The sequence below is a fragment of the Erithacus rubecula genome (assembly GCF_903797595.1).
Source record: "Erithacus rubecula genome assembly, chromosome: 4".
NCBI classification, from domain to species: domain Eukaryota; kingdom Metazoa; phylum Chordata; class Aves; order Passeriformes; family Muscicapidae; genus Erithacus; species Erithacus rubecula.
In genome coordinates, this window is record NC_136686.1 from 46,448,829 (window position 1) to 46,472,733 (window position 23,905).

At 40.6% G+C, this 23,905-nt stretch overlaps 2 protein-coding genes across 5 annotated transcripts in view; one reads left to right on the forward strand and one right to left on the reverse strand.

Annotated features, from left to right (window-relative positions):
- Window positions 1-816: 816 nt before the first annotated feature.
- On the forward strand, window positions 817-5,175 carry LSM8 (LSM8 homolog, U6 small nuclear RNA associated). Of its 4 annotated transcripts, none has more exons than XM_079304921.1 (4): window positions 817-919; window positions 1,778-1,818; window positions 3,186-3,313; window positions 4,921-5,175. In XM_079304921.1, the coding sequence occupies exons 1-4, from the start codon at window positions 889-891 to the stop codon at window positions 5,009-5,011; spliced, it is 291 nt and encodes a 96-aa protein (XP_079161047.1). In that variant the 5' UTR covers window positions 817-888; the 3' UTR covers window positions 5,012-5,175. The 4 variants fall into 4 exon arrangements, with proteins under 4 accessions (XP_079161047.1, XP_079161045.1, XP_079161046.1 ...); XM_079304919.1 differs by having other exon boundaries at window positions 880-1,000; window positions 1,745-1,818; XM_079304920.1 differs by lacking the exon at window positions 817-919 and adding an exon at window positions 941-1,233 and having other exon boundaries at window positions 1,745-1,818.
- A 5,436-nt stretch (window positions 5,176-10,611) lies between these two features.
- Window positions 10,612-23,905, reverse strand: part of ANKRD26 (ankyrin repeat domain containing 26) — a gene marked incomplete at its 5' end in the record, with an annotated part of 35,657 nt that continues 22,363 nt past the window's right edge. The window contains 9 exons of the mRNA XM_079304470.1: window positions 10,612-12,116; window positions 13,174-13,219; window positions 17,565-17,811; window positions 18,415-18,647; window positions 19,341-19,622; window positions 20,519-20,660; window positions 21,075-21,187; window positions 22,103-22,237; window positions 23,381-23,455. Coding sequence (XP_079160596.1) covers window positions 11,995-12,116; window positions 13,174-13,219; window positions 17,565-17,811; window positions 18,415-18,647; window positions 19,341-19,622; window positions 20,519-20,660; window positions 21,075-21,187; window positions 22,103-22,237; window positions 23,381-23,455 — 1,395 coding nt within the window. The 3' untranslated portion in view covers window positions 10,612-11,994. The remainder of the gene's footprint in view (window positions 12,117-13,173; window positions 13,220-17,564; window positions 17,812-18,414; window positions 18,648-19,340; window positions 19,623-20,518; window positions 20,661-21,074; window positions 21,188-22,102; window positions 22,238-23,380; window positions 23,456-23,905) is intronic.

Here is a 23,905-nt window from a genome sequence, read left to right on the forward strand (position 1 = left end):
CTCTGGGGTTGAGATTGCTATAGTGGGCAAGAGAACAATTGGCATGCAAGGAGAACAAACAATAGCATTCTCCTTTCCAGAAACTATATTCCTTGTAGGAATTAAACCATGGGCTGGACACCAAGTCCTAGTTAGGACCTCTTGCCAATTTGTCTCTTTTATTGAAATAAAAGGAAGTTGGATGAGTACTGACAGGGACAATCTAAACTGGGAGGCAGGGAGGAGACAGCCAGGACAGGTGAGCCAAACTGACCAAGGGTATATTCTATAGCACATGACATCATGCTGTGTCCTTGAAGGTGGGGAACTGAACCAGGTGTGGGACCGTGCACTTGGCCTTGTTGAACTTCACGAGATTCACACGGGACCATTATGAAGCCTATCCAGATCCCTCTGGATGGCATTCCTTCCCTCCAGCGTGTTGATGTTACCGCTCAGCTCGGTGTCATCAGCAACTCTGATGACAGTGAACTCAACCCCACTGTGGTCTATAGAGATGAACAGTACAGGCCCCTGGAGGGACACCGCTACTGTAGAGACCATCCCTGGTCTCCAGGTGGACACAGACCCCTTGGCCTCAGCTCTCTGCCTGCACCCTCCGTGAGGATGGACGCTCCACCAGGCAGCAAGGCCCCGGGCCCTTGGCTGCAGGGAACGAGCCTTCCGTGCGGGCGGTGCCATGTGCCGCAGAGGGGCCGCCAGAGCATCCCCCCCCGTCCGCGCGGCTCTTGGTACGGCCCTCTCGCATCTCCTTGCCGCTTCCCTCCCCGGGCGCATGCGCGCTCCCTGCGCTCTCAGCCCGGCTCATCCCCGCGCTGTGCGCCTGCGCGCTGTACACGTCATCGGCGCGCGCCGGCCGCGGCGGCCCCGCGCTGAGACTCGGCCGCCATGACCTCCGCTCTGGAGAACTACATCAACCGTATCCTCCATCCCGCGCGGCACTCCGCACGGCGCGGCGGCACCGCCTCCCCTCCTCAGCGCCGCCCTGGCCCTGGGCCTGGTGGGCAGCGCGGTTCTGGTGCTTTGCTCCTCCCTGTTGGCGGTGGCGGTGTCTCCTTACAGGAGTTTGGCCTGGCGGGCCGGAGGTTACCCTCAGAGTAGGGTCCCTACAGCCCCCAGTGCTGCCGAGCTGAGCTGTGCCTGTGGCCAGCCAGATTCGCGGTGTGCTGCTCCCGTAAGGGGCTGTTAACATGCGCTTAGGGGGAGCAGCTTTGCATCACTTGCTCAAAACCCGTGAGTTGGGGTTCTTGGAACGCTTTTGGTGCTCGTTTTGTGTGTCTTGTAACCCAGGGATATCTTCAGTTTTGTTCACAAACAGTAAACTAATAATCCGGAATTAGGATGATGAATATATCATCGAGTTGGGATAATCAGATCTTCAGAAAGAAAGGATGCAGAATGCTAGCGTAGCCTCGAGATCACCACCGCAGACCTGTTTTTAAAGGACTTAAAGTGTTTATGATACTTGTTTCAATATTGAGGCAATGCAGTTAGTAATGGGAAGAGAGGCGAGCTCAAATCTTTTATTCTGTGTTTAAGTCTTTTCATGTTTGTGTCTGACTGTCCATGGTTGGGTGAAGAGAAACTTACAAGGAGATGTTAATGAAAAATATTATATTGTCAAATGTTATTGTCAACCATGCTGCTTTTAAAAAAGTGCTGACAGTCTTTTTAGGCTCTAAAAAGCTTATAAAACTTGTATTACATATGAACGTTTCAGAAAATGCTAATGGTTCTATTTCAGATATGAGTAAATGTTTCCTTAATGAAATACCAGGTACTGTTGCAGTAATTACTTCTGATGGAAGAATGATTGTGGTAAGACTTATATTTTTTAACATTTTATACTCCCCCATAAAGACTCTCCATTGTGGCAGTAAAGAAGCTCTGTTAGGATAGTCTCAAATATTCACACTGAAAAATTATATAGTCTAGAATAATTGCCATAAAGTTAAAAGAAGGATTTTATGAGCACTTACTGTTTCTTGCATGTCATGTCAGCTTTTTCCATTGATAAATTTGTGTGGGCAGATGCTCTGGCCTTTTTGTCAAGTGTTTTTTCTGTGGGAATGCACCAAAAAATGCACTCCTGTTCTGTTCAGTGATTTAGTTTCCATCTAAAATGTCCACTTTGTTCTGTAAGTCCTTCAACTTTCATGCTAAAACCATTTCTTCCCTATGGCTGTAGAAAAATATCAGTTGGAGAATTGTTGTGGGTTTCTGTTAATACCTGAAAGCCTGAGGAAAGGCCAAATTAATATTTCAGACCATATAATATTTTTGTTTTTATTGCTTCGGTGTTTTGAGGTTTTTTTTCTTGCATCTCTTTCCCCCCATCTTTTATTCTTTTGTGTTAGGATCCTAACTCATTAGTGTGATTGTTGCAGGAGGATTGTATCTTTCTGTCTGTACTTAGCTTTGTGCAGCCTCTGGAAAGAGGAAACAAATCTGTTGGCTTCACCAAATGTGCTTGGCTGAAGTCAGTCTGATAAACATTGTGTCTGTGCTACAAGATACTTCCTATCAATAGAGGTTTGAGTGGATTTGGTATTCATTGTTAGATGATACAAATACATATTATAACTGTTTGAAGGGCTGTTTTATGTGAGTTTGAATTTCTTAACATAAATTTACCATCACAAATTGATTATCAATTTTCCAAACATGTATTGAAGTGCCACAAAATCCTGTATTTTTAAATTTATTTTTTAAGAATAATTTAGTAAGCACAAATTAATCTTTTTCATAGAGGTGCTACTTAAAATTACTTGTTAGGAATGGTTTCAATGTTGTTGACTTCAAGAATCCAATTTTTCCATTCTTTGTTTTATTTAATAATTTAATTTATGGAAACGTCCATACAAAAAGCCAGTATAGAAATGGTAAAATTAGTTGTCTAGAGAAACATCATTGATGAAATGAAAAATTTTACTTTTTAGGCTTAAGCTTACTGTGTCTTTTAGCATGAACACACAGTAATACATGTGCACTTTTCTTAAATTGGTTATTGCTTTTCAAATTTTATTCTTTAGCTGTTTCTGTTTAAGCCAAAGAATAAAACCTGAATAGAACACTTGTTCTCTAGTACCTTTATTTGACAACTCTGTTTAAGATATCCTTGACAGCAGAGAGGGAAAATTTTAAGGGCGGTGGGAGTGTGCTTTTTTTGTGTTTTTTTTTTTCAGGGAACACTCAAAGGTTTTGATCAGACCATAAACTTGATTCTGGATGAAAGCCATGAACGAGTGTTCAGTTCTTCACAAGGAGTTGAGCAAGTGGTGCTGGGCTTATACATTGTAAGAGGTGACAATGTGTAAGTATAGCATGTTCTTGTTTAAATCTTTGTGTGTATGCATATGGGTTTGTGTGTCTGTTTATATAATTATATATCTATGTTCATATGTTCATAATCTGTATAAATCTTGCATCTTTGTGGGTAGCACTGAGAGTCTCCTCAAAGCTGAGTCACCATCCTGATGGTATTAGTATTAAAAAGATGTGAAGTGACACTTAATGACATGGTTTAGTGGTGGACTGGGCAGTGTTAGGTTAATGTTTGGACTTGATCTTGCAGGTTTTTCCAAGCCAAGGACTATGATTCTGTACTGAATAGCAAACATCCACACTTCTTTTACAGAAGTGATTGCATTGTAATGTTGAGATTGAAGATCATCTGAGGGCTGGAGCATCGCTCCTACAAGGACAGGCTGAGAGATGATGAAGGAAAAGATAGAATAATCACTAAAAAAATGAGATAGAACTTGAGTGCAAAAAGTCAGCAATCTGGTATACAACAGTGTTTTGGGTTTTTTCCTTTTAGGGCAGATGTTCACAGAGAGCACTTTATAATCTGGAAAATCCTTGAAGGTTCTGACTTGACAGTGTAGCAAGGGTTGAAACCAGTGTAGGAGGGACATATCAAATGTATGAGTTGGTATTTGATGTAAAATTCCCCTATAAAATGAGGGTGAAAGCTCATTGAGTGCAGAGAAAAGTAGCTGGTGTGCCAAATCCATGGGAGGATTACAAGAGAAGTGGGAAGAAGGCCTGGTGAGTGGGCCTGGTGAGCTAGGAAGATTACTTTTGCAGCAGCATTCTGAAGCTGATGGCAAAAGTAAGATTATTTTTTTATCACAGCTGGAAAAAGAGTACGTTGCAGTGACCAACATAAGAGCCTGGATAGGAATTTTCATCTTCTAATTCTAATGGATACTTCTGTACAACAAAATGCCAAGGCTTAAATTGATATCTAGGTGCATTTATCTACCATCATTGAGAAAGTGGATCATTCTGAATACTTTCATCACTTTGGACTTAAACTTTTAAGGAAAAGTAATTTGACACATGTATAAAGGTGGGACTATGCATACCACTCTACCAGTAGCTTTTAATTCAGATAATAAAATGTGTATAAAACAGCAAATAATGGTTTATTACTTCACTGTTTCATTATACAGTTGAAATGTATAATGAAAGACATCATCATACAGCCACATTACTCAAATATATTCAAAATAATGCTTCTATGAAATGTAATTTCTTTTTGCAATCTTAACAAACTCAAACATATTTATTACTAGTAATCATGCAGCTCTTCAGCGTGCAGAAATCAGCATCCTTATGGGAAGAAGTAAAAAGAATCAACAGCTAAGTAACAGTAACTTCAAAACAGGGGACTCTCGTGAAATAGGGAAGCTGTTGAAAAATCAAAGGGAAGAACCAGTCATGGTAAAAAGTACTTTGAGCATTCCAGTGTGCATCACTAGAAGCTTTCATGGAATAAACAGCATCAATCAGAAGAGGTTGATATAGTTTAACAGCAAGTAAGGGTTGCTGGAAGATAAAATACAGCTTCTGTTGTAGACCTGTGTGATTTGATTTTAACACATAATAACATGATCTTTTTTTTTTTTATTGCAGTGCTGTGATTGGTGAAATTGACGAAGAGACAGATTCAGCTCTTGACTTGGGGAATATTCGAGCAGAACCTTTAAACTCAGTTGTGCACTGAAGAGATGAAAATGCACAGGGACTTTGTAAATCTTTGGTTGTACAGACCTATTTAGCTATGTGGACAGTTTCTACAAATTGTGTTTAATTTGTTTAGTCACCATTTTTTTATTATGAATATGGTGTAGTTTTGCATGTAAATTAAAGTTTCTACATTTTGCTAAAGATACTGTCATTGAATTTCTTTTGGGATTTCATGCTGCATAATTTCACTGGGAAATGCAATCAGTATCAGTAATGGTTCTGATACTGTGTGTGTACACCTTGTTCTTAAAATAAGATCTCATTCCTGAAGGTTTTTCATGTTTTCATTATTTGAAGGTTCATGTGTAACAGCCAGTTTAATCATCTCTAAATGTAGTTGTGGCTGTAAGTAGAAAACTGTTCTTTGTATTTTTTTTTGTGTAGTATGATTCGCAGAAGTCAGTACTAATTCTGGCTGTAATATTCATTATGTCAAAAATATCAGTTTCATTAAACAGTCAACAAAAAACATACTATACAAAAATGAGAAGGGTAAAGAGAGGTGATAGTAAGGCCAAAAGGAAGTAATGCTGAATTGGAGATAATTGTCATATGCCATTTCCTGCATTGTCATAGGTTGGTCACTTCCTCCTTTTGTTTGGTTAGTAGAGATCTTAGATGAAAGGACAGCTCTTGACTAGTAGTGGAAAAGAATTCCTCCAGTGAAATGAATGAGCTGGTTTATAAAGAGACTAAGTAAATTAATTTGGTGTGCATGAAGAAACACAGAAACTACCTTCTGTGGTCCAAGGGCAATTTCTCTAACTGCAATCCACGTTAAATACCTCCATGTCCCTTTGACATACTTGGAGTCAAAGTGCTTCAAATACTGTGTGGCCTACAAGTGGGTTACTGGCTGTACTGGATTGAAAGAACATGAGGATGTAATTCTACAGTGGACAATTTCTGTACAACTCGACCTTTGCTTCAACTACAGCCTGTTGTCCTTAGCTCTGGAGGTAGTGTTCATTCTTCAGTCCATTTTATAAGTAGACAGCTGAGATACACATCAAACACTGTGGTAGAACTGAAGGTAAATGCAGGTGGATGGTATTTATCTCACGGCCATTGCCAAACTACTTTCATAGCACATGTACCAGATGTGTGTGTCTGAATAAATGCTTTGTATCTATGGCAGCAAAATTCCACCAATCAGCCTCTGCTGCATGCTGCTGCACTCTGCTAAGAATTTTATTCTGTAGATTAATAGAGAAATTATCCTGAAATACCAGGGTTATATTCTCTGTGCATTGCTATGAAAGGATTTAATTTCTTCCATAGTTACCATAACAAATACTAGGTTATGTGCTGTTGCTCCTATAGGAATTAAATTACAATGGCCACAATGGCATTTCTCAAGAAGCCTCAGTTGAAGAGACTTGGAAACTGTGAATGTGAGTTATGCCAGTTAAAACAGCAAGATGTGTTTGCTAGTTATATTTGGCCTATATTTGGTCTAGCACCTGTGTATACTTACTAATTTTTACTAATGGATTCTTATTTCTGCTCTCCAGTTGAGAGAACAGCATCTTATTGATAAGAATAATGAAAATAATTTGGTGGATTAAGTGGAACTTGCAGTAGCTAGGAAAACTGTGTCATATCAATTAGTTTTTAGCTTCTTTGTTGCTTAAATAATGAGGCATTATAACTTCAAGTATCTATATCTACACTATAGGTATAGTAATACCTATATAGTAATATCTAATCCATGGACAAATAACTATGAAACCCAGATGTGCCAGAAGTTTAAGGTTCTTGAGGTTTGGGAGGGGAAACTTCTACCAGACTTAGGTTAAAAATACATGACAGAAAATAGTAAAGAGCCAGGCAAATCCTGTTCCTCATAGCCTCCCTCAGTGTGCTGTATTTTGCCTTAGGATCCTATTCAGAAGCTTTTTTTTTTCTGTAATTTTTACAGTAATAGTAGAAATGCTGTTATTTATTATATCAGGAGCATTTTCCCTGAAGGCAATAAAAGCTCCACTGATGCAGGTGAAAATCAGCTGAAAACACAACAGCATTCAGACTTCTGCCAAAACCTGCTTGCTAGCCTAATAGCAGGACTTATCTACTTGTTAATGCTCCTTCCTGCAGCCTTGCAGCACGTTCCAGGAGCTCTGGAACTTGCTTGGAACAATGTGCTGCTGCCGTTCAGCCTTGCATCAGTAATAGAGCCACCGGATGCCAAAAAATTTCACTCAGTGCTCAACTTCTTTCCTGCTACTTGCACTTTTAGATGAAAGGCTTTCATTACATTGGGGAGGACAAACACATGTGCATGTACTGCTTTTGTCTGCTAAAACCTCTTTAGTGGCTTTCCTGCCATCTTGTTTTATACTCTAGGTTTATTTTATCTTTAGTGTCAAATCCGGTGGTGATGATTACAGTGCTGTGCATAGAAATGGGAGTGGAAGTTATTCAGGTGGAGAAATTGAAGAAGCTGGATCTGAAGTACTTTAATGCATAAATAATAGAAATAACTAGGGTGGAAACCTTTTGAATGTGAACAAATTGGGCTTTACAGCAGTGGTCATTGTAGCAACTTTCTCTTAAACACCGATACAGTAACTGTATCTGTGCAAATCATTAATCTTTTAAGAAATACTGACAAATTGTGAGAAAACATTTTCTACTCAGAAATAATGATTATTGCTTTGTATTTTTGTGCTTAAATTTTTGGCAACTCTTACTTGTGTAATTTTCAGACTTCAACTCTTTTTAAGATGCAGATGGAAACCTGTATGCACATAAATGCTGCCATGTTTCTGCAAACTGGCCAGAGCTGCTGCTGCTGCATGGCTGGGATTTGCAGCATTCACATGGATGAACATGTGTGATGTAGAGCCCTTGGATACACAGGGGACAGGTTGTCAACCTTGTATTCAAAGCAGCATGCATGCAAAAGACCAGGAAAAAACATGCAGCAATAAACCCCCTAGCTATCTATAACAGTTTCAAGTTTGGTTTGTAGCATTTCCAGTTAATAAAACCATTTCTTGCCAACTGGCATGTAAATATCAGCTCATCTATACCATTTCATGCATACAAACCAAATGTGCAGGAGTTCTGCTTTGCACTGAGTTACAAGACTGGACAGAAGCCAAGGCAGGAAGTGATTATGGCTAAGGAGCTGATGCTGATTGAAAATGTGTGATGCTGTGGAGGAAATATCAGACAATAGAACCTCAGCCAGTTTGGAAACAGATTTAAAAACCAGCACATTAGGATGTAAACAGTCAAGAGGACTGGGGCCAGCCTTTCTCCTAACAATCAGATCATTAGCAGTAGGAGCGTGCAGAATGATGTCCATGATTAAAGTGCAAGTGCAAAATCCATGAACGTGTGCTCATCAATGCTGAACGGAAACAGCCTTCTTGCCTTTTGCCATGTTTCTTCTATGGGTTGTCCCAGCTCATCCTGGATACAAGAGTCAGGCGTAAGTGCAGCTTAAGTCTAGGAAGTGCAAATGGTCAAGGACTTAGAAAAGAAAGGCTTAAGATTATTTTGTCTAACAAGGTAGGATCACTCTCTGGAATTGCACTTCTGATTTTCAAGACAGCTTCTGTGAAAAGTCATCAGCTCATTCAATTAAAATTGTCAGGATTCAAGTAGAAACAGTGTCTGATAAGAAATGGAACACAGCAATTGTAATTTAAGTGATGATCCTTATGTGAATGAAGGGGACAGCTTCCTGATTTGTCTAGAGATTAGTTTAACTTCTTGCATCATTTATAACATCCATCAAGCAATTTTGAGTTCTATGCTGCAACTTCTGATTTCACCATTTTACAGAAGTCCAGCCAATGAAGAAAGCAGTGAGAAAGGCAAACATCAATAAGCTTGTGTGTATCTGTTTATGGATAAGACATGTATAATGTTTTATAACTACACTGTATGTATCAACAGTTTTGAGTTTGGTTCTAATTATACTTTTTCTGAGTTTCAACAGCAAAGTGCAGATGGTAGCAAAATGGTCCTTACCTAGAAGGGAATTACCAGGTGACCCTACTGTTAATGCTCTTCAACACACAGGTATGCCTGAGCAATGCCCTCCACTGTCTTGGGTCTTTAAGCAGCTGAACTTTAATTATGAAAGTACTGAAGTTTCCATGCTGTCTGCCATGGGCCACCTGAGCCTTAGTAACCTAATGAAGCAAGAAACTTCTAAGATGACAAAGCTTCTACTACAGGACTCAAAAAGGCCTAATCAGTGAAGATAATCTGGACATGGAGAAATACAGCTGAGTTACAAAAGCCAGCGAGCAATTTCGTTCCTCTGCAGTTCTAGTACATATTTCTGTTTTTTCCTGACTGCATTCCCAGAACATCTACACATCTTGTCTTCTATATTCAAAATGAAAGTTGTTTTTTCTCACAGTGACTTAGGTCCAGATGGCAAAATGAAATTGCAGTATTTCATTCAGAAATAAAGTTGGAAAGCAATATAGTCATTTAGAAGATTTAAAAATTCAGCCCATGTTTAAAGTAACTGCTTCTTTGCCCAAAAAATGATGGGTAAACATTAAATCTTCACCCCCAAATATGTCCTTTTCTTAATGGAAGACTTGGCTGCACTGTGGATACCAAGAAAATAACCAGGTTTTAAAACCCAGCTTCCAGGCTACAGCCCTGCAGCTCTCAAAAATTAGAAGACAGCATAAAACATTTTGTTGAGTAGGTTGATTGAAAAATTGTGTGGAAAAGGGAGCTGAAATATCCCATGTCATTCAGAATTTCATGGTAAATAATTTCTGTGGCTACTTAGCAGCTATAAAAGGACAGTTAACTTTGTACTGTTACTTTTGCCTTGATGCGCTAAAATTCTGTAAGTATGATCCCACTTCATGAAAAGCCAGGAGGAGCATTTGAGTTGAGTGGTAGCTGTGTATCCATTCCTGCAAAATGGAAGTGGCAAGAAGGGGACTGACAGCAATGCTCACATAGGCATCACAAGTGTTTATAAATGTGAAAGAGGAATTTTTGTTTACAAAGATGCCTAGAGCTCTATTTTACGTAGAGATGCTGCTATAGATGTCTGGTAATAGGCCTCTGAGGTAGGAGCAGATTTTTTTACTCTGTTTCTATAGTTAAAAAGAAATGATGAGAAGATAAAACCTGAAAATTATTCTTGTAATTTGCAATACACAGCTGTGTTCATAATGGTCCAAACTATCTCAAATAAAGCATAGTACTTCAGAGCTGAGCCATTATGTAAGGGAATATATTGGCATGGTAAGGACTATCCCACTTTGCCGGATTTGCACCAGCCTCTGCCATTATCTGGAAACCCAGTTTGTAGCCTCAGGTGTGCACATGCACCTGCACTGGGGAGGCCACTCTGTGCATCACTAGCCAAGCACTAGCCAGCTGATTGATTGAGCCAGGCCAGTCTCTTGCAGCACACCTGGGCAGTTACTGCAAATGGTTGAGTGTTGGAGTCATTAATCTGTAACAGGCCAACAACAGGGGAACAGGCAAGGTGCATCTGTGAGCACAGGAGAGCTCTAGAGAGTTCTAGGAGCAGGGACAGGGTGGAAGCCATGCCAAGAAAGGGAACAATAAAACAAAGCCATGTTCTAGATTGCAAAGTTTATTAAATATCAAGTTCAAGTAAATATAGTGTATTAGCTTCACAAAAATGTATTAATATAAAAAGGAAGTGTCACAGCAGCATTTAATGCTTTTCTCACTATCTGTCAACTCAAGTCCTTGAAATAGTGGGCAAAACTCTAAAATTCTTTCAGTCTTGATTCATCTCAATACAATCATTCTTACTTTTCCAAAACTGGGACTTTGTTCTATATTCTGCTGGTGACTTTTGCAGATGGGAAATTACAACTCTCATCTTAATTAAAAACTGGTAACTCCCCGAAATAAGTAAAACTACTTATATGGTTGCTATCTATTTTTCACCACACCTGGGCTACAGACACCATTCTCAGCTGCTAGCAGCAACAAAAAGATTGGGTATCCAATCACACAAGTTCTGGAGAGTACTGAGGTAAATTGATAATATTAATGTTCCCTTTTTCCCCCTCCCACTGGAAGTGTTTTCAGGTGTACCACGAGTGTTTAAGCAAAAGCTGCAAAAGTCTGAAGCCATAGCAATTTTTAATACAGAAATCAACACCAATACCATAGAGGTACTGGGTTTGAATATCCCTCATTGTATTCAAGTGTATTCTGACAGTGACTGATCATGAGGCCAGGTTGCCCATGGAGGCTTTGGAGTTTCCATTTTTAAGTAATTCAAAAACCAATACAGATCTGGGAAACTAACTAAGTGTGGTCCTGGAGCAGGAGGGCTAGGGGAAATAGCCTTCAGAGGTCCCTTCCAACCTCACTCATTCTGTGATACAAAATAAAAATACCAGAAAGACCATAAAACAAGTCTTGGCACTACTACACACTCAGTAATTTTAAACCTATGTTGCATAAAGTGACAAAAACGTAAAGTGCCCTTTTCTCCAGCTTGAACAACACTATAAGTTAATTAGCAGAAATTAGTCACTGCATCAGGACTGAAGCACTGGGCTCAAAGCACAAAGGATGTCCTAAGCATTTAAGTAACACTGGAGAAATTACAAACATATTGAGTGAAAGGACTAAACAGAACAATAGTAATGCTTTTGTAAAAACACAGACATGAGTGGAACAACATAATGCAGCTACTGTAAGAGGAAACACGTCTGACAGTTTTGTCAAGCTCAAGAAACCAGATCAGTCAATCTCTTGTTCAGAAAAAATGAATGTGGTTCTTAATGTGAGTGCAAAAGAAGTTAGCTATGCAGAAAAAACCCAACAGATGAGTGCACTGTGCTTGACATCCATTTAACAGACTTAGAGTTTATATACAGAATAAAATAAACAATCTTTCACACCTGAAGCGGGGAGAAGGAAAACCACAGATGCTCTATAAAAGCAATGAACGTCCAGAGTCTTTCTACAGCATTTCATTCAAATCATGTAATTTTTGGTTAAAACATCACGGTACTCCTCTATTGCTCTGCAAAGGGGATCCTGGTCCACATGAAGGTTTTTTGAAGATCCAGCACATCCAGTTTCAAGTTCAGCAGTGGCTGGTGGGAAAAAGAGACAACATTCCTTATGTTACTTTTACAGCAGATGGGGCAAATTAAGGTACTAAAAGAACATTTTACATGGCACAAAAGTCTGCAAACTGGATGAGACTTCAAAATTTCCAAGGACACCTAACAAGGGAAGAGCTGGGCAAAAAGGAAGAAATGCATTTTGTGCACATTTGCTTATCAGTCAACAGCATTTGTAAAGCTAATGACAGATGTTGTGGAGGCTACACAGTGAACATCTGGGACTCCACAGGACTCCAGTGGCCCTTAACAGTGCTTGTTAGCATAGCTCCTGCAGAGCTCTTCAGCCTCAAGTCTTTGCTTTCCTTAAACATTCAAAGCTGTGCTTTATGGGAACACTACAGCTACACAGCTGCAGTCCCTGCCAAGCAATGACTCTGGAGGACCAGCTATCCTGAAGCAGGTGGATTTCCTCTTTGGACACCTGGCCTCAAATTCTAGAGTGTGTTTTATGCCCCATGTTACAAGCATTGAACTCGTGCTTGCCTAAACACTACTGAACAATCTCTTCCTGAAGGAATGTTGTCTTTTGTCCCTGATCAAGTGCTTCTTACTTATTCAAAACAAGACTGCCAACACCTGGCTACAAAGACAAGCCGTGAATCATAGCAAGAAAAATCAAGATCTAACAGCAGAGAACATGTATGGTAGGGTTCAGTACTGAATGCAATCCATGTACAGGGAAGGAAGGGATGGCTGAAATCTATAAAGATCTATAAAAATCTGGGGGCTTCTTTGATGTTTTTGCTGGAAATTAACTCTAGTGAAGGGAACTTCATCTTCAACCAAGTGTTTCTGTTTGAGCCAGTGGATGAATTATTTTTTTTTAGTTTTTTTCCAGGCAAGTGCATAACATTCTATGCAATATTTTGGGAGGCAGGAACTTTTCAAATTCAAATTCAATTTCAAATAACAGAAAAAAAACTATGCTTAGCAGAGGAAGTTGAAAATAATGGCCTGAAAGCTGTCAAGACATAGAAACAATCACTTTTTCCTTAAAAACACTCCTAATGTAATGACACCTTACCTTCTTTCAGTTCCTTAGAGATTTTTTCATCCAGCTCCTGACGTACCTAGAATTACACAAAAAATATACAGTTAAGACATAATATGACTCAAATGTAACTGCTAAAACATTCTTACACCCCAGAGACAACGTGATAAAACCTAAAAGTATCATGGCAAATGGAGATGATGGCCTGTGATGGGCAAGAAGATGCCAAAGGTCTTGGACCACGTGAGCTGTGTGGAGAGGCTGAGAGAGCTGTGCCTGTTTCTTAGACAAAGCTCAGGCCACCCTGTGTGTGTGTATTAACTACCAGGAGGGTGGAGTAACAGAGATGGAGCCAAACTCCTCTCAGTGGTGCCAAAAGAATAACCCCCCCAAGCTTCAAGTATTTTTCAAGCATGGACAAGCAGCAGTAAAATCCTGGGGAAAGGGATTCCCCTAGAACATGAGACATGGGTAGTGGATGGAAGCAGGAAATCTAAGGCCTAGACCAAAACATGGCCTAAAGCAGCACTAATCCTAAGCAAAGCTGCAGTAGTTGCAAGAAAGCACTTTCCCTGATTTATGAAGCTTTCACAATAACCAGAAAGTCCAAAGGGCCCTCTGCAACGTGTGCTGATGAATCAAGAGAAGAAAAAGGTCTTATTTGCCTCTTATTTATTCCAGTAACCTCTTTGTGATTCTCATCCCCACCTGAGGAAAGAGAAATAGGTGGAAATAAAGCCAACACATGGATTTCTCTGAAAAGGAATGAAAAGGCCTTTGCATGAAAAGACACCTTTGGGACTCTGATAGTCTCCACTGTCTCCTGCCCCCTCTGGAGAAGGCCTGAAGTACCAAGGCCTGAAGTACCGGAGCCAATGCTGACCTACAGATGAAGCTTCCAACCAAATGTTACCTATGTGTATTTGCTCCTGAACAAATCATTGTTATGTGTGCATTTACTGACAGAACATGTGTTTGCCTTTCCAAATCTAGAAACTGGATGAGGCCACATCTGGCCTAACCAGGGGTATAGGAGCAAAGACAATCCCTTGGTTTCTCCTTGAGCCAGGCTCTGGGAGAAGGCCAAGGAGGATGAAATGACACATTATGCCAGCTTGTTTGGTTAACGGTATAAAAGTTGGGCTACTGCCACAGCAGTTGGGAGAGCCTGGTGGCCTGCAAGGTGGATGCACACAGGAATTCCCAGAACCCTGGTTCTCCAGTCCTTCCCTGTGACACCTTCCCCCCAGAGCTGAGGTGTCTCAGACTGGGATGATGGTCAAGTATTGGAGCAAGTGGTGATGTATCTTTCTTTATCACTACAGGCATTCTTTTGTAGTAATCATGAAGTGCATTGCTTAGCTTGTCCTGTGTAATTCATTACTAATGATTATATGCTTTGGTGAGCTTAGCATATCCTTGCAGAATTCTAGTGAATTCCACTGTTCCTCAAGCTGGTGTCTGTGTCCTGAGCAGGTCCTCTCACTGCTTAGCTCTTCAGGCAGTAACATACTGGGTTACTTGCAGCAGTTACCATCTCAGGAGTTCTGTTCCAGGAAGTGATGTTGACTTACTACTTATCCACGGAGCTTCTTGTGCACCAAGTGAGCTGGATCCTCTCAGTCTCCATGAGATGATACTCAGGGTCTAGGAACTGAACTTCAGAGCAGTACTGCTACTGCACACACAACCACTGTTGCTACCCAGAACTTTCTGACTGTCAGAACAGGCAAGGGTAGTAAAGAGACTTCTCTAGTTAATTAAGTTCCATGAGAAGAGATGAAATCCATACCTATGGTGGCATCTTACAGAAGCTGAGCTACTACAGAAGCCATAACTTCACAAAGACATAAAGCACAGAACTACTCAGCAGCAAGTCACTCTTTCACTGAGAGAAACCAGCAACTCCAAAGCATTCCCAGCTTTAGGCCAATGGGAATGCATCAGTACGTTTGAATCAAATCCTAGCAGCATAAAAAGACAAAACATGTCCAGTAGCACTCAAGGTTAAACAGTACACGTTACAAACCTTGTCACATCTCTGGCTGCAGGGAAGAGAGAGAAGAATTTTGATTAAGAAGCTGAAGAAGAAAGAAAAAGAGCCTTAAGTTCAAAGGTCTTCAGTGAGACACAAGAACATGGCCTACCTGGACATGAGGCAAGGCAAAAAGCTCACATTAGAAAGACCACTAAAATACAAGAGAGCAGATGGAAAATGAAACCAGAAAAGGAACAGAAGTTGAGAGATAGTGTAGGGAGCTGTAATCCTCCTTCTCACATTCTGTAGGGATACTGGTTTCATAAATCCACTGATTGACACTGCTTGCAGCCAGCAGAGTTCACTATTCTTTCCCACATCAAGACACCCACATTCATTTGCACCAGCCTTGGGCACAGCTGTTAGGACTGAAATGTGGCAGTTTGGAAATATAACAAGCAGCATGAGTCCCAAAATCTTCTTGCAATACTTGCAGCAGACAGATATCCCCTGCCTTGGGCTATACACTAAAGCCCATCTTTCAAATTCTGGTACACAGACCACTAACAGTACTTCCTGTTTATGACTTGGAGAGGGAAGACTAGGTTTTAAGACTTTCCTGAACACACTGAACATTGAGGTACTTGAGGCTACAGGTGGTACCATGTCAGTCTCAGTTGCTCTCTAAGTGGTAATTTCAGGAAGACTTATCACAATAGAATGAGCAGCTCAATTTAGTATAAGGGGGGATAAATTCACAGCAGGAAAACTTAGTCCTAGACACTAGACTACTGCTTTGATTTAAAGAAATCTGGCATGCTGAAAGTCCCATCTTTCTTTCAAGAGTACCTGGTTGAATTGGTCAGAAATAATTTTTCTGCGCATATAGCAGTTGTTTAACTCATCCTTATTCAAGGAAGAAAACTTCAGAGTTTGATACATTATTAGAGTTCAAAGGGAATCCTAAGAAGACACACTGTATATACTATGAGAGTGAATTATCCTCAGCTCCTCTGGTGACAACAAACTAAAAGTCTCCACAGGTTGTGATCAAGAGCAGAGAAAACTTCAAGGGACTAGGTCCTACCAACAAACTGCACTAGGAAGGAAAAATGTTAGTACAAAAGAAAGCCCCCAAATGAAGAAGCAAATCCCCTCTGGACATCAGTAATTGAAGACTGGGAACATGTCATACATAATTGTTGAAAAACTTCCTTGAGAGAATGCTCAAGAGTTGTGAGACACACATGTTCTGGAAAGAAACTCTATGGGTGCTGTTGAAGTCAGGACACTGAGAGGGAACAGTACTACCATTCTTAGATCTAATATAGACTTGTCTTAGAATCAGCTCAGATGTTTTCCACAAGTGGATTTGGAAGCATTTTTCACAAAACACTGAAGAGGCTTATACAGGAGTTTGAACTTCACATCTGTATTTATTAGCAGCTATATAAAACAATGAGCCACGAAATAGCCTGGAGAAATATTTAACTTCTGTAATTAAATTTCCCTACTTAAGGGAAGGCAGCAAACCCCTGAAGGTGTCTATCTTGATACTGACAAAATTTTGAGATTCTCAGGGAGTTCCAATGTCTTCTGGAAAATGAAAATGTAAAGTAATACCTGAAAACTGTGGCTGTAATTGAGTTTTAAGAAGCACTGAGTACTTCCACTTTCCTTCCCTTCGCTGTCTGTTTTCCTTGCTGTTCTCCAAAAAAGGCACAACTGTGAAGCCTTTTGTTTTAAACTATGGCAGCTCTTTTGCCTAGAAGAGGAATGGTTTCCTCTTTTGCCTTTTTCTTAACATCTTGATGCCATCTCTGCGTTCTTCCTTTCTCTCTCGTTCTGTGCTCCCTACTCCTCCTGGTCTCCTCTTTTCCCTTTCGCAGTGGGTCCCTGAATTTTCCTTCCTTTGTGTTCTGCACTGAAGTGTAAGTGCAAAGTTATGCCATCCCATTCTTATCCTATTTTTGAAGCATCCTTTTGTTGGTATTAACATACTAAAGCAAGTTCTGTGAAGAAACTGCTGGACTGAAGATCAAGGAAGAAGAAAAGTGTCTCAGATGTCTGATTTGATTAATCATTGAATATGATGTTAGCCATTTTAAACAAGTTAACAAAACCATACATTGGAATTTCATGTTGAGCTTAGCTGGGAACTCCCTATGCCACAGTACTCCTTGTCAGTTTCTCTTGTAAAAGAATGTCATGACACACTTTACTGCTTTGACTTAAATACCTTATGGCCTTTGACCCTTTTAAAAATTTTTACAACCCTGATGACCAAAACATTGTACAGCTGTGCACTGTTTTAAGGATTAGGAGTTGCTTTGGCCTATTAGACAATATGGACCAATAAATGGATTTTAACTTCATGCTAAGAGGGAGAACCTTGCATACTGCCACTCTCCAGCAGCAATCAAGAATGGTATTTCAAAATGCTTACCTTGGCCACAAAGGCTGCAACCCTGTTTCTTGCAGATAATGTGTTCTCAGTTGGGCTGAGGACGCTTTCTCCTAGACTGAGACTTCTGTTCAGCCCCAAATGGCTGCCAAGATGTCCCAGTGCAGTGGAATACAGAACTGGAGTTGCAGCCAGACCTCCACTGACAATGCTGCTTGTGATTAATGATTTGTTTTTATGGCGCTCCCGGAGGAGCTTAGCATTGGCTTCTTCAAGTCTCTTGTTAGCTCTGAAACATTCCAAAGCACACAAATGGTTACCTTTGGTAGGAACACTTTCCCAATTTGACCAACGTTTAGGACTGCTCAGCATGAGGGCTTCAAAACCTTCTGTGAAAGCCATGTGTTTACATAGCTTCTTCTGGAAGGCACCAGTATAAGAACTCTGGGCTGGCCCCCCTTCCCAAGGGAAGCTCAAAGCTCAGAGCCACTGCTTAAACAGAAGCCAAAAAAGATTTCTATTTTTCTTTCACAGAACAGAAATCTGTTCTCTGAGAAGCCTACCCTTATTCAAACAATAAAAGACATGAAATTCTTTTTTGTTGTTGTTGTTGTACAGAGGATGAGATTATAGAGACAGGCAAAAAAACCTGCCAGTTAAAACAATATCAACTTGAAAAGTATCCTGTTAATGCCATGATCAGTTGTGCTGCTGCGGAAACACTGAAGAGAAATGAAGGCCTGCTGAACAGGAAGGATCTTACAGTACTTTTCCCACAAACACACCATCATATGTTTTCAATGCTGGCTAGGTGCAGAAGAGGAATTAACAAGAAATATGCATGAGGAAAAAGGAGTTTCTTATTACCAGTCCAAAAAAAGCATAGACTTACCTTTCCAGTTTCTTTGCTAGGCATCGTCTAGTTTTCACTTCCTCCAGGTACAGCTCCTTGTACTTTTCCACTTCTGCCTGTGCACATTCTTTTGGAAAAGTACTGTCTTGAGTGTTTTTTATCTTGTCCAACTCACATTCAAGATCTCTAATTCTGTCTTTTAGCTGGTTTCTGAGGGAAGCATGATGACTTGCTCTGATTTGTTCTAGTCTGTCCTGGGAGGCAGCCTGTGCCTGAAAGAGACAGTGCACCTTCAACCACCACAAAGAAAAAGAGAACTCTCCCCACCTGTCAATTGTATGTAGCCAAGTTGGAGGGCCCAGCTTGGCTCAGAGAGGCAGCTGTGCCTCCTCACTACCATCAGCAATCAAGGCAGAAACCCGAGCTACTACTATAAGTAATTCTTTTCACTCAGGATGAAGCCCAAATCACTACTACTATTCAAAACTACTAATGAAAAAACACTATCTCTGTAGGACAGGGCATGGAGAACAGGGCAGGATTCCTCAAAGACCTTAGCAGGATGCCTCAACTCCTCCTGATCTCCAAAACTGCAACTTCAGTCACTTACTTTCTGATCACTCTCCCCTGTACAAGGACAAAACCAGACCTGTAGGTCTGGCTGTTGACAGCTGGAAGATGCAAAACCTCTTGAAGTACAAACAGTGAGAAGCACACCAGTAGACAGCCCCAAGCACTGCAAAATGGAAACCTACCTTGGGCAAGCTTTTGATTCAGAGACCTGCTAGCACATCAAACCCTGTAAGAGCACTCCTGCCCAACCATATGCCCTTCTCCCACTGCCCTTTGGCACAGATACAAGTACAGCACTAACACATAGAATCAGGCACCCAAAGCAAAACACTAAAAATGGTGGCCACCACCAAAGACTACAGAGCGCCTACAGACACGTCAAAGTCACTCACTTGCAAAAAGAGATTGACTTCTTGTAGTTTTTGTCTTATTTCTTGGCCTGCTCGTTCATCAACCTCTCTTTTATACTGTTCTATTTGGCTGTGATCCACCATGTTAGTCTCCAAGTGACGCTGGAGTTTTGCCATCTCTTCTTTCAGCTGGGATTTGCTCTTCTCCAGTTTTTCACAGTTCCCATGCAGAGTAGACAACTCTTCTCGCAGATCCCGGTTTTGTGCTTCTAGCTGCATGCTTTTTTTAGACTCCATGTCCAGCTGCTGGGAAAGTTCAGCAACCTATACATGGGGAAAAAACCCAAAAACAACCTCAGAGACATCTAAAAGCAGTGAATTCTGTTAAAATCACTACAGAGATTGTCCATGGAGACTGTATTTATCATGTGTATATTTAATCAGAAACATAAATGTAACTGGGCTCTTTTTTTCCAACAAGATCAACCTTCACATTATTTGTGGTATGATGGGAACCTGAGGAATCTTTTCACAATTCTTCATGCAAAAATGCTATTAGCTTCTGGACTAAAAAAGTCACTGCAAAGGCAGTAACTGATTCTACAATGATGCCTTCTAAAGCCGAGTCGAACAGTGAAATGCAGCTTCCTAGCAATGAATCTGAGTAATGGGTGGAGAAGTTTACATGCTACTACTGAACAACCAGAGCAACCTCAAAAACACCTCTGGCAACAATACTTCTGGGTCCCCATGCCACAATGGGCTGAAACAGCTACCTGTGAGCAGTAAGGTACAGCACTTCTCCTACATCACCTCTCCTCATCATACCCTGCACAGCAACTTTTCAGAAAAGGAAAGTCCCAACTGCCTCTGGTTGAACTCATGCCTGAGACAGGGCTCAAGGGCTTCTCTTGCTGTGTGAACCTTGCTGCCACTCTTGGCTTGCCCTTTCCCTGCAGGACAGTCTGCCCTTCCTGTGCCACTGCAGATGCTGCTTTGCACTTAAGGATTGCACCTTTACCCACAGTGATAACTACGTCAGTATTAGTTATAGTCACCTGCTTCTCTCTAATGGTACAAAAAGCACTGAGACCAATCAAATCTAAAATACAGCTAAGGAAAGAAAATCATAACATGACAAGAAATGCAGAGAAAGCTTCACACAGGTTTGAAAAGAAGTAACACTACAACCAAACAAACCTCACATTAAGAGAGCTCACCTTTGTTCTCAATCTATCAACTTCAGTGACCATTTCAGAATACCTGCTCTTCATTTCTCCCTTCAAATTAAGCTGGGACTCCACTTCTCTCTCCTCATACACCCTTATTTTCTTCGTAGCTCTACTGAGAAGTCTCTTCAACCTATACAACAGATCAGTTTAGAAAACAATGAAACACAGGAATAAGCAATCTTTCCTATATGCTCTCAAGTAAGGAGTGAAGACATAGTTTTCTTCATCTTTAACATACTTGATAGTACTAGAACTGCTGATAAAAGACCTGCTCTTCCTGTGCCACAAATCACCTGACACATCTGAATTTCAGCTGAAAAGATGAATTGCAGACTTCCTTCCCCACCCCTGGAGAACTGCAGGGCAACCTGGGTTGACAATTCCTCTTGCAGCTCTCATAAGTATAGGCTCATGCACAGATATGCCTTGCAGGAACTAATATGAAACTCCAGTTGGCTTACAGAATATGTATGCCTATTCTTACAGTTCAATAAAACTGGACTTCTGTTCAGGGATATCTCTTCACCACATCAAAAAGGCATACCTCTTAAAGTCTTTCTGCAATTCTAAGTTTCTTCTCATTTCTTGGTCCAGACGGAGTTCAACTGGGCGTTTTAACTCTATCAGTTTCTTCACTTTCTTTCTTTCACTCTCACACTTTCAAAACAGAAAAGACACATGACACTCAAAACAGAAGAACAAGAGCTACATGCAATTCTGTTCTCTAGCATTCTCCACAGAGAAGCTGCAGTCCATCTCCATATGTTAGCCAAGGTCTACGTTAGGTTTCACAGCAAACTGGCCAATACTGAAGAACAAAAATGGATGCCTCCACTGAAACAAAGGTGGAAAAGATGCTGGACTACTTTCAAGAGCTCTCAACTCATAGCAACAATTATGTAGGTATGCTCATCATGGAAGAATACAAATACATCTAAAGTTTTTATTGATCAGCAGGAAGAGGATTTGATCTTGGGAATTTGATATTTGGGAATTTTTTTCAATACACTATTCCCTTTCATCTCTACTTTGTGGCTACTTACTTATGTGCTAGTTGCTTTGTACTTCCTTTATTCCTCTACAGACGAGGAGGGAAAGACTGCCCCTTCAAAACTGTAGGTCATTTCTTGTTTCCCAAGCACTAGTTCATTTCCCCAGAATTCTTTCAGTATGTTTTTCTGCAAGGCTTTAAAGCATCCACTACCCAGAAAACATACTGCTGTTCCTCCATGCACTGCACTGGAAAAATTAAATACTTCAACCCTGCCCAGAAAACAAAGAGGTCAGCAGATGGCCAGAAGGAATCCAAGAAAGAACTGGGGAACTGCAGCCCTGCTTCATGTGCTCAACTGATGGAAACCATACTGGAAACTCTTTCATAGAAAATCACTCAAGAACTTACAAAAAGATAACCAAACAGCTTTCATTTGCTTCCTGGATGATCCACAAATCACAACATATCCAGAGCCTGAATGGCAGGGATAATAAAAAAATGCTCTTTATGTAAGAACTCAGACAAAAGGTTAATGTAGTTCTCTCAGGTACTGGCTTAGGAGAATTTTCTGGATTTACCTGTTCAAAGAGATCTGCCTTTTCCCTGTCAAGTTGAGCAACACGCTCTTCGAGGTTGGATCTTGACTTAAACTGCTCTTCCCACATGCTCTGCAAGTCCTTTGATGTCAGAGCCAGCATACTCTGCTTTTGCACCTGTAAAAGCAACAATGGCAGAAGAAACTAAGGTGACCATAAAAAAATACTGCAACAGACAGCTGTAACTTAAATGGAAACTCTCTCCTCTCCCCATTCAACGTCTATCGTTAATGGTAATGTGGAATGTAATACACAGCTTGGGAAACACAACCAAGAAGAGAAATTGAAGATTGCAAAAAGAATGAATGCTACAAGGGTGGTGAGATGAGGTTAAAGTTTGGGGAATAACAAACACACACACAAAATCGCCCTGCAGCTTTCTTCCAAAGGTTCTCCAGAGTTCATGATGTACTTTCTCATGTATTCATTTCTAGTGCCCACCACAGAATATACCCTACCCTCGTGGCTTCTGTAACAGCTCTACATCTCCTGAGAGCAAGAAAATGTTTTGAAATTGACAATGATATTGATGGTTCTACCTGAAGGGACAAAGATTTGCCTAATAGATGCATTTGAGTTGAACAGAACTTGCTGATTCAATTCAAGTATAAAGACTGGAAGTTGACTAGTTGCATTTTGTGGCATTTTTTAAGAAAAAAAAAAAAAGAAAATTACAAAAGAAAAAAGGAAAAAACAAAAAGATGTTTACTGGCTACAGAAAGTGACAAAACACTTAGCACAGTCTCAGATAAAAAAAATCCTTAGGGGGTATGAGTTTCTCAAGTCCTTACAGAGGAAGTAAAACACTGGCTCTCATGACAAAACCTCATATGGCCTCAAGACAAGCTCTGACAAAACTGAAAAGCTAATATGGGTCTGTCAAGTCCAGTCTCCTCTCTCAGCCTTCATCCACAGATCTCCAAGCTGCCCACAACACCCACTGAGTCATCTGCTATGGCTGGTAGGCAGCTAAGCACTACGCAGCCACCTGCTCACTCCCTGCAGGTGGGATGGGGAAGAGAATTCATCAGATGAATCAAACTGATGAACAAACTGTCTTGCACACCACAACACATACGAAACACAGCAGTAGGAAAATGAGAAAATTTACAACCTTTTCACTTGAGGGTACCTTGCCCTAAAACCAGATGGGCATTTAAGTGCTGTGTGCTTAGACAGCCCATATGATCTTTCCATCAATTACCTACACACAAAAAATTCAAAGACTAAAACAGTCATTTACAGAAGCCTGTAATGTACCTGCTTGTGGTGGTCTTCTGCAGCTGCCTGTGCTGTCTGTAAGTTCATTATCAAGTCTTCCAGGCGGTTATGAACCTATAGAAGCATTTCAAGAATCAAGAAGGCATACTATGACTTCCTAGACTGAAGTTACACCTCACTGACAAAAGTATTACACAACCTCTTTACCACTTTATTCCTACACTATTTACACCCAGCAACAATGATCAAAACAGCTTTAGTCTGATGCCACTGTAAAATTGTTAGCAATCATCATCTCTGTCATTTGGTGCACTTGGGGGGAAGAGAAGGAGAGAAAAGACCACATGGCAACTTGAAAATCATGCCCTGTTATCAAAGTGGAAGGATTTGTGACTGCCTTCCCACTTCTCTTGAGAGTATAAGTACATCACAAAATTTGACTATCACATGCAGTGATGTTATAAATACCTTCAGCTGTAATTGACAAGTATGGTCATAACAAGAACCCTAGTTCACTGGCTACAATATAAAAAACAACAATAAAAAAAATCTCTTAATTCAGGC